The sequence below is a fragment of the Oncorhynchus mykiss genome, chromosome 26 (assembly GCF_057628025.1).
Source record: "Oncorhynchus mykiss isolate SJ-2025 chromosome 26, ASM5762802v1, whole genome shotgun sequence".
Classification (NCBI taxonomy): Eukaryota; Metazoa; Chordata; class Actinopteri; order Salmoniformes; family Salmonidae; genus Oncorhynchus; species Oncorhynchus mykiss.
Window position 1 is genome coordinate 14,547,501 of NC_143047.1, and position 12,926 is coordinate 14,560,426.

The 12,926-nt window shown below is 41.7% G+C and overlaps 1 protein-coding gene across 50 annotated transcripts in view; it reads left to right on the forward strand.

The window, feature by feature from the left end:
• The window catches only part of LOC110506437 (tight junction protein 1), a 157,330-nt gene that overhangs the window by 135,002 nt on the left and 9,402 nt on the right, over nt 1-12,926 (forward strand). For 26 of the 50 annotated variants that reach the window (XM_090222183.1, XM_090222199.1, XM_036963728.2 and 23 more), the window contains 4 exons: nt 1,536-1,751; nt 11,689-11,798; nt 11,925-12,309; nt 12,630-12,847. In XM_090222183.1, coding sequence (XP_090078309.1) covers nt 1,536-1,751; nt 11,689-11,798; nt 11,925-12,309; nt 12,630-12,847 — 929 coding nt within the window. Of the gene's footprint in view, nt 1-1,535; nt 1,752-11,688; nt 11,799-11,921; nt 12,310-12,629; nt 12,848-12,926 lie in introns of all 50 variants that reach the window. The other 24 variants (XM_036963729.2, XM_090222181.1, XM_036963731.2 and 21 more) reach the window with 1 other exon arrangement.

Here is a 12,926-nt window from a genome sequence, read left to right on the forward strand (position 1 = left end):
GGTAGGTAGGTGAGTGAGTGAGGTAGGTAGGTAGGTAAGTGAGATAGGTAGGTAGGTAGGTTAAATAGGTAGGTAGGTAGGTGAGTGAGGTGGGTGGGTAGGTAGGTGGGTGAGTGAGGCAGGTAGGTAGGTAGGTAGGTAGGTAAGTGAGGTAGGTAGGTATGTAGGTGAGTTAGGTAGGTAGGTGAGGTGGGTGGGTAGGTAGGTGAGTTAGGTAGGTAGGTAGGTTGGTGAGTGAGTGAGGTAGGTAGGTAGGTAGGTAGGTAGGTTGGTGAGTGAGTGAGTGAGTGAGTGAGTGAGTGAGTGAGTGAGGTGAGTGAGTGCGTTAGGTAGGTAGGTAGGTAGGTAGGTAGGTAGGTAGGTAGGTAGGTGAGGTAGGTTAGGTAGCTAGGTAGGTGAGTGAGGTAGGTAGGTAGGTAGGTAGGTAGGTGAGTGAGTGAGGTAGGTAGGTTGGTGAGTGAGTGAGTGAGTGAGTGAGTGAGTGAGTGAGTGAGTGAGTGCGTTAGGTAGGTAGGTAGGTAGGTAGGTAGGTAGGTAGGTAGGTAGGTAGGTGAGGTAGGTTAGGTAGCTAGGTAGGTGAGTGAGGTAAGTGAGGTAGGTAGGTAGGCAGGTAGATGAGTGATGAAGGTAGGTGAGTGAGGTAGGTAGGTGAGTGAGTTAGGTAGGTGAGTGAGGTAGGTAGGTTGGGTGGGTGGGTGAGTGAGTGAGTGAGTGAGGTAGGTAGGTAGGTAGGTAGGTAGGTAGGTGAGTGAGGTAGGTAGGTAGGTAGGTGAGTGAGTGATGTAGGTGAGTGAGGTAGGTAGGTTGGGTGGGTGGGTGGGTGAGTGAGGTAGGTAGGTAGGTAGGTAGGTAGGTAGGTAGGTGACTGACTGCATCCATTTATCCTTCATCCTTCTACTGATCACTTTTACCCCTGTTTACATGACACTTGCACACTCACATTAACATACACACCCACCACTTGCTGCTGCCATACTGCTTACTATTATTATTATTTATCTTGCTACCAGTCCTAATCCCTGCCTACATGTTCATATCTACCTCAAATACTACAGTATCCCTGCATATTGTACATGTACCCTGTCTATGCCTCCCTCTCTTATTTCTTGTTTTTTTGTATTTTATTATTAGTTATATGAATATTGCACTGTTGGGTAGGGCTTGCAAGTTAAGCATTGTACCTACGTAAATCAATGCCGCTGCCTTTCACTGGTGCTACTGGTTGCTGGTTGCTGCTCCTGGAGCGCCCCTCGGTGGACACTAAGAGAAACTACCTTCCAACTCTGCACACACTGACTGATGCAGTAATATACTATACACATGTTGCAGAGGCTGTCCCGTACACATGTTTATCATTGAAGCGCTGATGTTTTCATTGTAGTTCTGTCTGATTTGTTATATGGTAAATTGTAGTGATTTAGAGATCGGAACAAACACACCACAATATATTTTAGAGGAATTTCTTTGTGTGGTTTATGTTATTTTAATTCTCACCCCTTCTTTATCTCTTTATCTCTCTTTATCTCTCTCTTCAGAGTCCCTGAACCTCAGAAGCCCCGGGAGGTGTCCGATGATGACATAGTGCGCTCTAACCACTATAACCCAGATGAAGACGAGGAGTACTATAGGAAACAGCTGGCCTACTTTGACCGGCGAAGCTTAGACGCAGGCAAGGCCCCTCAGACAACACCTGTCATCGCAACCAAACCTGCTGCTCAACCACAAGCACATCCCGGATACAACTACCCCAGGTAACTCACTCCCACGTGTCACTCTCTCTGGGATATGTGGTAGGAAATCAAATCCCTGTGGTGGGAGACGGTGTATGTGAGTGGAGCGGAGCGAGGAGTGGATCGTTTTGACTGGAGCGTCGGCCTTCTCGCCCGCTCCAGTAGCGCTCACTTCACGAGCTCAGGGCATGCCCGTCCCAGCATGCATTTTTTGTCTACTTGTCTTTATTTTCATAAAGCATGATGGTATACTTACTAAGTGGACATGCTAACAGAAAGGAATGAGGTGGGTAGCTAGCTAAGTGTGTCATTGTAGCAAAGTGTTTATAAACTCAAAATCAGATCTCTTAAAAGTTTTGTTAATTTTCGTTCTATCTATATGCAACAGTATAACTTTAGACCGTCCCCTCGCGCGAACCAGGACTCTGCACACATCAACAACAGTCACCCACGAAGCATCGTTACCCATCGCTCCACAAAACCGCGGGGAACCACTACTTCAAGGTCTCAGAGCAAGTGACGTCACCGATTGAACCGCTATTTAGAGCGCACCACCGCTAACTAGCTAGCCGTTTCACATCCATTACATATACAATCATTGATTTTGGCCCAATAGGCCTGGCATATTACTTCTTCCAAGGAGCTTTCTGTTTTGATAGGGTTATTTTACCTACAATCCTTTAGGCTTACCTACAGAAAAAAGAAAGATAAAACAATGCATCCCTGCCCAGCCTGGGGGTGTTTAGCATCACTCAGAGGGTGATGCAAGCTGACTTGCCTAATAAGAACAAATTCTTATTTACAATGACGACCTACTGGGGAACAGTTAACTGCCTTGTTCAGGGGCAGAACAACAGATTTTTACCTTGTCAGCTCTGGGATTTGATCCAGCAACCTTTCTGGCCCAATGCTCTAACCACTAGGCTACCTGCTCTAACCACAAGGCTACCTAATTTGTATCTAATTCTAAGTAAGTCACAGCCTATATGTGTAATTTATAGAGTAAATTGATTTAATGCAACAAAAATGTTTTTTAAGTGCTGAGCGCTTAATGTCACTGCCAGCAAATTCTTCCAAATGTATTTATTTGTCGGCTACATCCATGAAATAATATAGCCTAAATAATACATTTCTGGCTACCTGTCGGACTTCTGACATATTTCATGTTTATATGCTATTTAATACGACATGTAGCCTATTTGAATTGATGAGCGCTTCTTACAGTCATCCTTTCCTGTTTATTAAAATACTTTTCATTCAAATAATTTGGTTTTGTTTTCAATTTTCAAACCAAATGGTAGGTCCAGATAGTCACAAAAATAGATGGATGTTGGATAAACTGTGATTTTAATTAATGGAGCGAATTTGGAGCGGCAGTTTTTGAGGAGCGTTTTTTAGCGGAGCGGTTAGAAAGGACCGCTCCATGAGCGATGAGCAGGTTTTCCAACCGCTCAAGTCCGCTCACATGGTGGGAGACACAAAACAGCTTACTCTCCCCCTGCAGCACACTCACCAGACAGAAACCTAATGGGGGTCTAAAGCTTTTTATCTTTAAAAGTTGCGAGCTTACGCCGCAGGACTTAGCGCCACGGCTTCATTTCTCCAGACCACCACAAGGGGGAGTTAGAGCACTTGGGTCCCAAGGTTTTTATATGACCAATCATATCGAGTGGTTCCAATGAAGACATTTTTTTTTTTTATTTATTTTTTTATATTTACCCCTTTTTCTCCCCAATTTCGTGGTAGCTACTATCTTGTCTCATCGCTACAACTCCCGTACGGGCTCGGGAGTTGGTTAAAAGTAATGCGTCCTCCGATACACAACCCAACCAAGCCGCACTGCTTCTTAACACAGCCCGGAAGCCAGCCGCACCAATGTGTCGGAGGAAACACCATGCACCTGGCAACCTTGGTTAGCGTGCACTGCGCCCGGCCCGCCACAGGAGTCGCTGGTGCGCGATGAGACAAGGATATCCCTACTGGCCAAGCCCTCCCTAACCTGGACGACGCTAGGCCAATTGTGCATCACCCCACAGACCTCCCGGTCGCGGACGGTTACGACAGAGCCTGGGCGTATGACTGGAGTTTATATATAAATGCCTAGAATATTTCAATTTTTTGGAATCTCTTATAAAATGGGTTAAGGTTATGTATAGTAACCCTAGGTGTAAAATAATAAATAATGGCTACATCTCAGAAAGTTTTAAACTCTCTAGAGGAGTAAAACAAGGTTGTCCACTATCGGCATATCTATTTATTATTGCCATCGAAATGTTAGCTGCTAAGATTAGATCAAACAATAATATTAAGGGATTAGAAATCCGTGGCTTTAAAACTAAGGTGTCATTGTACACTGATGATTCATGTTTTCTTTTAAAACCACAATTGGAGTCTCTCCACGGCCTCTTAGAGGATCGAGATACTTTTGCTATCCTCCCTGGATTAAAACCAAAATTTTATAAATGTACCATATTACGTATTGGATCACTAAAAAATGCACATTTTACATTACCATGTAGTTTACCAATTAAATGGTCTGACGTAGATGTGGACAGACTTGGTATACAAATCCCAAAAGAAAGAAACGATCTCACTCCAATACATTTTTATAGAAAGTTAGCAAAAATAGATAAGATCTTGCCACCATGGAAAGGAAAATAATCACCCTGATTAACTCCTTAGTTATATCACAGTTTACCTATTTGCTTATGGTTTTGCCTACACCGAGTGACCTGCTTTTTAAATGATATGAACAAAAAATATTCAATTTTATTTGGAGCGGCAAGCTAGATAAAATTAAAAGGGGATATTTATATAACGAATATGAATTTGAATATGAATTTGGTGGACAGAAATGATTAAATATTAAAGCATTAGACCTCTCACTAAAGGCATCAGTCATACAAAAGTTATACTTAAGTCCAAACTGGTTCTCTAGTCAATTGGTACGAATGTCTCATCCTATATTCAGGAAGGGCCTTTTCCCCTTTATTCAGATTACACCTGCTCACTTTCAGTTATTTGAAAAGGAAATAATCTCCAATAATCTTTATTTTTTTAAACAAGCCTTAGAAAGTTGGTTGCAATTTCAGTTGAATCCACCTGAAAGGACGGAACAAATAGGACAACAAATATTGTGGTTAAATTCAAATATACTAATTGCTAAAACAAAACTGTATTTATCGAAGAAATAAAAAAAAAAAAAGGCATTTTAGTGAATGATATCATAAATAGGACTGGTGGAGTTATGTCACACATGCAGCTAACACAGACATATGGAAATGTCTGCTCTACCCAAAATTACAACCAATTAATTGCAGCATTACCACAAAAATGGAAGAGGCAAGTAGAAGGGGAAAAAAGTAAGGAACTTGTGTGTCGGCCATGTATTAAAGAACATAAATGGTTAACGAAAAGTGTGATAAATAAAAACATATACCAATTTCATTTAAGGGCCAAAAAACTGACAGTGGTGCCATATAAATTGCTAAATAGTTGGGAAGAGATATTCGATGTACCCATTCCATGGCACATGGTTTATGAATTGATACGCAAAACAACGCCGGATTCAAAACTTCAAATTTTTCAATATAAATGACTATACAAAATTCTTGCAACTAATAGAATGTTATATATATAGGGGATACAATCTTCCCAGCTCTGCAGATTCTGCTGTGAGGAGGCAGAGTTATTAGATCATTTATTTTGGTATTGTCCATATGTAGCTCATTTTTGGTCACAGGTCCAGGAATGGCTGAAGAATTGCAACATTTGCCTCGACCTAACATTACAGATAGCAATATTGGGTGATTTGAAAAGCCATAGTCAATCAATCAATAATATAATAATTATTTTAGCAGAATGTTTATTTTTAATGTACAATCTGTAGAATCTATGAGAATAGGAAGGTTCAATTATTTTGTGAAGCATCACAGCACAGTTGAGAAATATATGGCAAATAGAAATCCGAAATGGATGATGTTGACAGATACAGTGCCTTGCGAAAGTATTCGGCCCCCTTGAACTTTGCGACCTTTTGCCACATTTCAGGCTTCAAACATAAAGATATAAAACTGTATTTTTTTGTGAAGAATCAACAACAAGTGGGACACAATCATGAAGTGGAACGACATTTATTGGATATTTCAAACTTTTTTAACAAATCAACAACTGAAAAATTGGGCGTGCAAAATTATTCAGCCCCCTTAAGTTAATTGTAGCGCCACCTTTTGCTGCGATTACAGCTGTAAGTCGCTTGGTGTATGTCTCTATCAGTTTTCCACATCGAGAGACTGACATTTTTTCCCATTCCTCCTTGCAAAACAGCTCGAGCTCAGTGAGGTTGGATGGAGAGCATTTGTGAACAGCAGTTTTCAGTTCTTTCCACAGATTCTCGATTGGATTCAGGTCTGGACTTTGACTTGGCCATTCTAACACCTGGATATGTTTATTTTTGAACCATTCCATTGTAGATTTTGCTTTATGTTTTGGATCATTGTCTTGGAAGACAAATCTCCGTCCCAGTCTCAGGTCTTTTGCAGACTCCATCAGGTTTTCTTCCAGAATGGTCCTGTATTTGGCTCCATCCATCTTCCCATCAATTTTAACCATTTTCCCTGTCCCTGCTGAAGAAAAGCAGGCCCAAACCATGATGCTGCCACCACCATGTTTGACAGTGGGGATGGTGTGTTCAGGGTGATGAGCTGTGTCGCTTTTACGCCAAACATAACGTTTTGCATTGTTGCCAAAAAGTTCAATTTTGGTTTCATCTGACCAGAGCACCTTCTTCCACATGTTTGGTGTGTCTCCCAGGTGGCTTGCAGCAAACTTTAAACAACACTTTTTATGGATATCTTTAAGAAATGGCTTTCTTCTTGCCACTCTTCCATAAAGGCCAGATTTGTGCAATATACAACTGATTGTTGTCCTATGGACAGAGTCTCCCACCCCAGCTGTAGATCTCTGCAGTTCATCCAGAGTGATCATGGGCCTCTTGGCTGCATCTCTGATCAGTCTTCTCCTTGTATGAGCTGAAAGTTTAGAGGGACGACCAGGTCTTGGTAGATTTGCAGTGGTCTGATACTCCTTCCATTTCAATATTATCGCTTGCACAGTGCTCCTTGGGATGTTTAAAGCTTGGGAAATCTTTTTGTATCCAAATCCGGCTTTAAACTTCTTCACAACAGTATCTCGGACCTGCCTGGTGTGTTCCTTGTTCTTCATGATGCTCTCTGCGCTTTTAACGGACCTCTGAGACTATCACAGTGCAGGTGCATTTATACGGAGACTTGATTACACACAGGTGGATTGTATTTATCATCATTAGTCATTTAGGTCAACATTGGATCATTCAGAGATCCTCACTGAACTTCTGGAGAGAGTTTGCTGCACTGAAAGTAAAGGGGGTGAATAATTTAGCACGCCCAATTTTTCAGTTTTTGATTTGTTAAAAAGGTTTGAAATATCCAATAAATGTCGTTCCACTTCATGATTGTGTCCCACTTGTTGTTGATTCTTCACAAAAAAATACAGTTTTATATCTTTATGTTTGAAGCCTGAAATGTGGCAAAAGGTCGCAAAGTTCAAGGGGGCCGAATACTTTCGCAAGGCACTGTAGATGGGAGGGGTTGAATGGAGCTGAATGGTGGGACTAATAACAAGATAAACAATGTAAAGCATACGGGATCTGTAAAATGTATATAGGATCGGAACTTCTGTGAAATAGCATAGTTACAAATAGAAATCAAACTGGATGGACATCAGAAATAGAGGAAGGACTAAGAACAAACAAGAGAGAACTATTGTAAAGTAGACTATGTCTGTAAAATGTGTATAAGATGTATGGAATGAAGGTAAAAGCAGAAGTGTTTATTTGTTTACTCCAATTGGGGGATTTAGTGTTTACGGGGAATAATAATAAAGGTATATTCTTTCAAAAAGTATGTATGTCTATATAGGTATGTGTATGTATATATGTGTATATGTATGCATGCGAGTATGGAGATATATATTTACCAAAAAAATATGGGGGATTGGAAATGATGCAGACAATTACATTGGAAGCAACATTCTTTCCACAATATTAAGCTGATCCTCCCTCTAAAAAAAATAATAATAACAATAATAATGAAAAACGCACATTTCTCAAATCCCAAACTAAAAGTAATGGGAAAGGTAGATACAAATGATTTGTGACATTGTGGTTACAATAAAGAATGTAAACAAGATGCTGTGCTTTTATTTACTGTAGTGATGGTTTTCAAACACTTGTTTTTCACAAGTGTACCGTACGTAGCAGGCTGTAGCCCGTCATGCAAATGTTTCCTATTAGCAGGACAATAGACTTTGTATAGCCCAGCTACTGTTGTGAAAGTCCCTCAACTTGCAGTGTATTCGATGCTTAAGTATTGTTGTATCGTTAATTTCTCTAGCCAAAACATCTTGATGCCCTTGACCAGTTCATCTTTGCTTGTCGGCTTGGCAGAGTTACAGATTCATGTTTTCAGTTGATGCCAAACAAGTTAGATCAGGTTTAAATCAGGAGACCTACCTACATGTAGAAATTAAAAAAATATTTTGAGATATACTCTAGGCCTACCATAGGTGTTGTAGGTTTTATTTATTTTATTTTTTTATTTACTACATAAAAGTCTACTTACTCTGCTGGCGTCTTGACCCAGTTTATGCCCTCATTTGCAATGCAAACCCGGGCACTGTTTACTACAGTATGTACTACAGGCTATGTTTACTTGTCAGACTGCACAGTAGCCTAATAAACAAATGCAGGTGGCTTAGATCTTCAAAATGCTTTATTATCCAAATGTAAAAGAAAATACTGTATATTATTGTACACTGCTCAAAACAATAAAGGGAACATTAAAATAACACATCCTAGATCTGAATGAATTAAATATTTTTATTAAATACTTTTTTCTTTACATACTTGAATGTGCTGACAACAAAACCACACAAAAATTATCAATGGAAATCAAATTTATCAACCCATGGAGGTCTGGATTTGGAGTCACACTCAAAATTAAATTGGAAAACCACACAACAGGGCTGATCCAACTTTGATGTAATGTCCTTCAAACAAGTCAAAATGAGGCTCAGTAGTGTGTGTGGCCTCCACGTGCCTGTATGACCTCCCTACAACGCCTGGGCATGCTCCTGATGAGGTGGCGGATAGTCTCTTGAGGGATCTCCTCCCAGACCTGGACTAAAGCATCCGCCAACTCCTGGACAGTCTGTGGTGCAACGTGGCGTTGGTGGATGGAGCGAGACATGATGTCTCAGATGTGCTCAATTGGATTCAGGTCTGGGGAACGGGCGGGCCAGTCCATAGCATCAATGCCTTCCTCTTGCAGGAACTGCTGACACACTCCAGCCACATGAGGTCTAGCATTGTCTTGCATTAGGAGGAACCCAGGGCCAACCGCACCAGCATATGGTCTCACAAGGGGTCTGAGGATCTCATCTCGGTACCTAATGGCAGTCAGGCTACCTCTGGCGAGCACATGGAGGGCTGTGCGGCCCCCCAAAGAAATGCCACCCCACACCATGACTGACCCACCGCCAAACCGGTCATGCTGGAGGATGTTGCAGGCAGCAGAACGTTCTCCACGGCGTCTCCAGACTGTCACGTCTGTCACATGTGCTCAGTGTGAACCACCTGTTGTCTATTCCATTTGCACAACAGCATGTGAAATTTATTGTCAATCAGTGTTGCTTCCTAAGTGGACAGTTTGATTTCACAGAAGTGTGATTGACTTGGAGTTACATTGTGTTGTTTAAGTGTTCCCTTTATTTTTTTGAGCAGTGTATGTTGACTGAATATAAGCAAGTGATGTCTGCTAAATTATCAAGTTAGGTTTCTCCAGAAATAAATAATTCTAAATAACAAACTGTCTCACCCCATGTTCAAGAAGTGTAACCTTTATTTAACTAGGCAAGTCAGTTAAGGACAAATTCTTCTTTACAAGGATAGCCTACTCCTTCATCTCCGTCAGGGAATTGAACCCCAGTCTCCCGCGTGCCCTGCCCGCACGACACAGGGATTCTTTAGATAAATAGCCCAGTATTGTACTGCCGCCCGCCACGTTGTACAGCGCCATATTTTCCGTTCCATCCTAACGGAAACCCAGAGGGTTTTTCGTTTTTCTTGGAATGAAACACCATAATATTCATCAAATTAATTAAGCAAATACCAGTCAAAAGTTTGGACACACCAACTCATTCCAGGATCTTTCTTTATTTGTATTATTTTCTACATTGTAGAATAATTGTGACGACATCACAACTATGAAATAACACATATGGAAACAGTTAAGAACAAATTCTTATTTACAAGGACAGCCTACTTCCTCCCCGTTGGAGAATTAAACCCCGTTATCCCGCGTGCCTGCTTTCTCTAGTACAGACATGGCATGCTCTCCCTTATGTAAGGAATTAGGCACTTTCCCATACAGTATTTATTGTAGGCTTTCTTTACTTGTCAGACTGCACAGTAGCCTAATAAACAAATGCAGGTAGCTTATATCTTAAATGCTTTATTATCAAAATATAAAAGCATATACTGTAAAGGTACTGTGTTTCTTCATCAGCATCTTTATGCTTTCGTTAATAAAATGACAATAAAAATACTCTTTCAAAATGCAGATATTGATTTAGTTATGGATCCATAACGAATTACTATGGGAATAAATATCACTGGTTTACAGAAATATTGGAACAAAGTTGTCTAATGAAGGCAAACAATTTAGAATCCTCCAATCCTCTTATGCTGTAGCCTACTCCCGACCGTCACATTGTACAGCTCCATATATTCCATTCCATCCTAACAGAAACCCTGAGAGTTTACTTTTTCTCGGAATAGAAACACCATAATATTAATCAGATTAATTAAGCCAAATTTCTTAAAATCAATCCCATACGCTTTGTTATTACAAAAAAGGTTTTAAATTCTCTGGTAATGCCAATTTTGAATGCTTATCAAAGATGCCCTCTGGTGGTCAAACTAGCACTAACTTGCATTAACAGAAAAAATATATGACAGTTAATAACGTGCCACAGAATGCTGCAGCAGCCCGCAAGGTATGACGCAACTTTTAAAGGAGGAACCACTGTAGCTACATACACACACTACTCCAGGGGTCTAGCTAGACTACAGTATATCTCTCAGCAACACACACTACCACCACCGGAACATTTGATTCACCCTGCCATGGAAATGGTCCTCTTATAGTTGAAAGGACAGAGTTGGTGGTTGGCCCATGCTGACAAATGAAAAACTAATTTTTGAAGGCAAGCTGTGTTTTGTTATCCTCCTGGGCGACAGTAGAAGGGTTACTTTGATGTAGCACACTGTGTGCATTCTCCACCTCAGTCAAAGACCATGCCAAAGATACAAGATTAAGTGGGAAGGGAAAAATACTATCACAGTATTCTTTTATTCTGAATTTCTTTCAACTATCAACAGTGGGTTACACTGTTCTTACAAGGCGTTTTACCACTGTAAAACGTGCCTCAAGAGACGTTCAGGCTACTTTGGATGTCAAAGCTGCAATGTATGCATCATTATTTGCCCCATTTTGTAATTATCTAATTAATAAATTGCACTGTAAGGTCTTATTGGCACTAGTAGTGGAAAGCATATTTTAAAGTGTGTTTTGGAGAAGCAATCTGTGTAAATGAATACAGTCAATTAACTAGATGGAGCCACTGTGTTTTATTAAAACTAACAGACTCACTGAACTGCAGTAATTGAACCTTCCTCTTGAGGATACATGGCATGTCACTGGTGTCACTGTTTAGGTCTATATTTTTTGAAGTAGTACACATGATACATTATTTAAAATCAGTTATTCTAACCCTGGCCTGAATTCTTCTTTACCTTAAACCCATATGTTTGTGCCATCATTGTGACATTGGTTGAATGTGCTCTTGTGTTTTTTTACAGGGCAGAGTCCGTGGAGAAGGTCAGTCCCGTGGAGAGGAGATATGAACCTGTTCCCCAGGTTACCCCTGCTGCCCCACCTGCCATACTGCCCAAACCCACCTCACCTGAGGGTAAGCACTATTGTATAGGACACACACTAGTCTAGTTGTACATGCAGTATTTTCATCTAGAAATATAATACTCACACACACTCACAGTGACTCACTTACCAGATCCCCATGATTCTCCCAAAGCAGACACAGTCACGACCAACTACCTACCCCAGAAGAGTTACCCTGAGAAGTCTCCAGTGAACGGTACGGCAATGAAGGACCAGTCCAAGGCCCCGGCCAATACCAGCTACAACCGCTACGTCCCCAAGCCCTACACCAACTCCGCCAAGCCCTTCGAGAGGAAGTTTGACAGCCCCAAGTTCAACCACAACCTGCTGCCCAACAACAAAACAGACCTGGCCCCATCCATCAAGGCCCCAGCCAACAGCACAGCCCCAGCCAAGCACCAGATCTCCCCCCAGCCTACAGACATGGACTCAGGCCTCGATACCTTCACACGCACCATGGACAACAGGTCCAAGTACCAGCACAACAACATCAACGCTGTGCCCAAGGCCATCCCTGTCAGGTGAGAGGATTCAACATCACCCCCTAGAGGGGTAACCTACCCACTGGCGGAACTATACTGGGTTCAGTTATAATATATAGATTACAGTGTTATCGCCTCGCTTCATGTATTATGGAAGAAACACACCAGGAGTGAGGAGTGTTTCTGTGCATGGCTAGAGAAAAGAAAGTCACATGGTCATGGGTCTTACAGTTCTATAGTTGACACACTGAATGATGCCAATGCCTTTGCCCGTCCAGAAGGTGTCACAAATGTTTGAGGCGGGCTCTAACTGGCTCTATGTTCTGGTATTTGACTGTGACAACTCTCTCCCCCTGTAGCCCCAGTGCTCTGGAGGATGATGATGAGGATGAAGGTCACACGGTGGTGGCCACGGCCCGGGGGGTCTTCAACTGTAATGGCGGGGTGCTGAGCTCCATCGAGACGGGTGTCAGCATCATCATCCCACAGGGGGCCATCCCCGAGGGCGTAGAACAGGAGATCTACTTCAAAGTCTGCCGGGACAACAGCATCCTGCCCCCCCTGGACAAGGAGAAAGGTCAGACATGGGTTCATGGTAGAGGTCGACCGATTAACCGTAATGGCCGATTACTTAGGGACGATTTCAAGTTTTCATA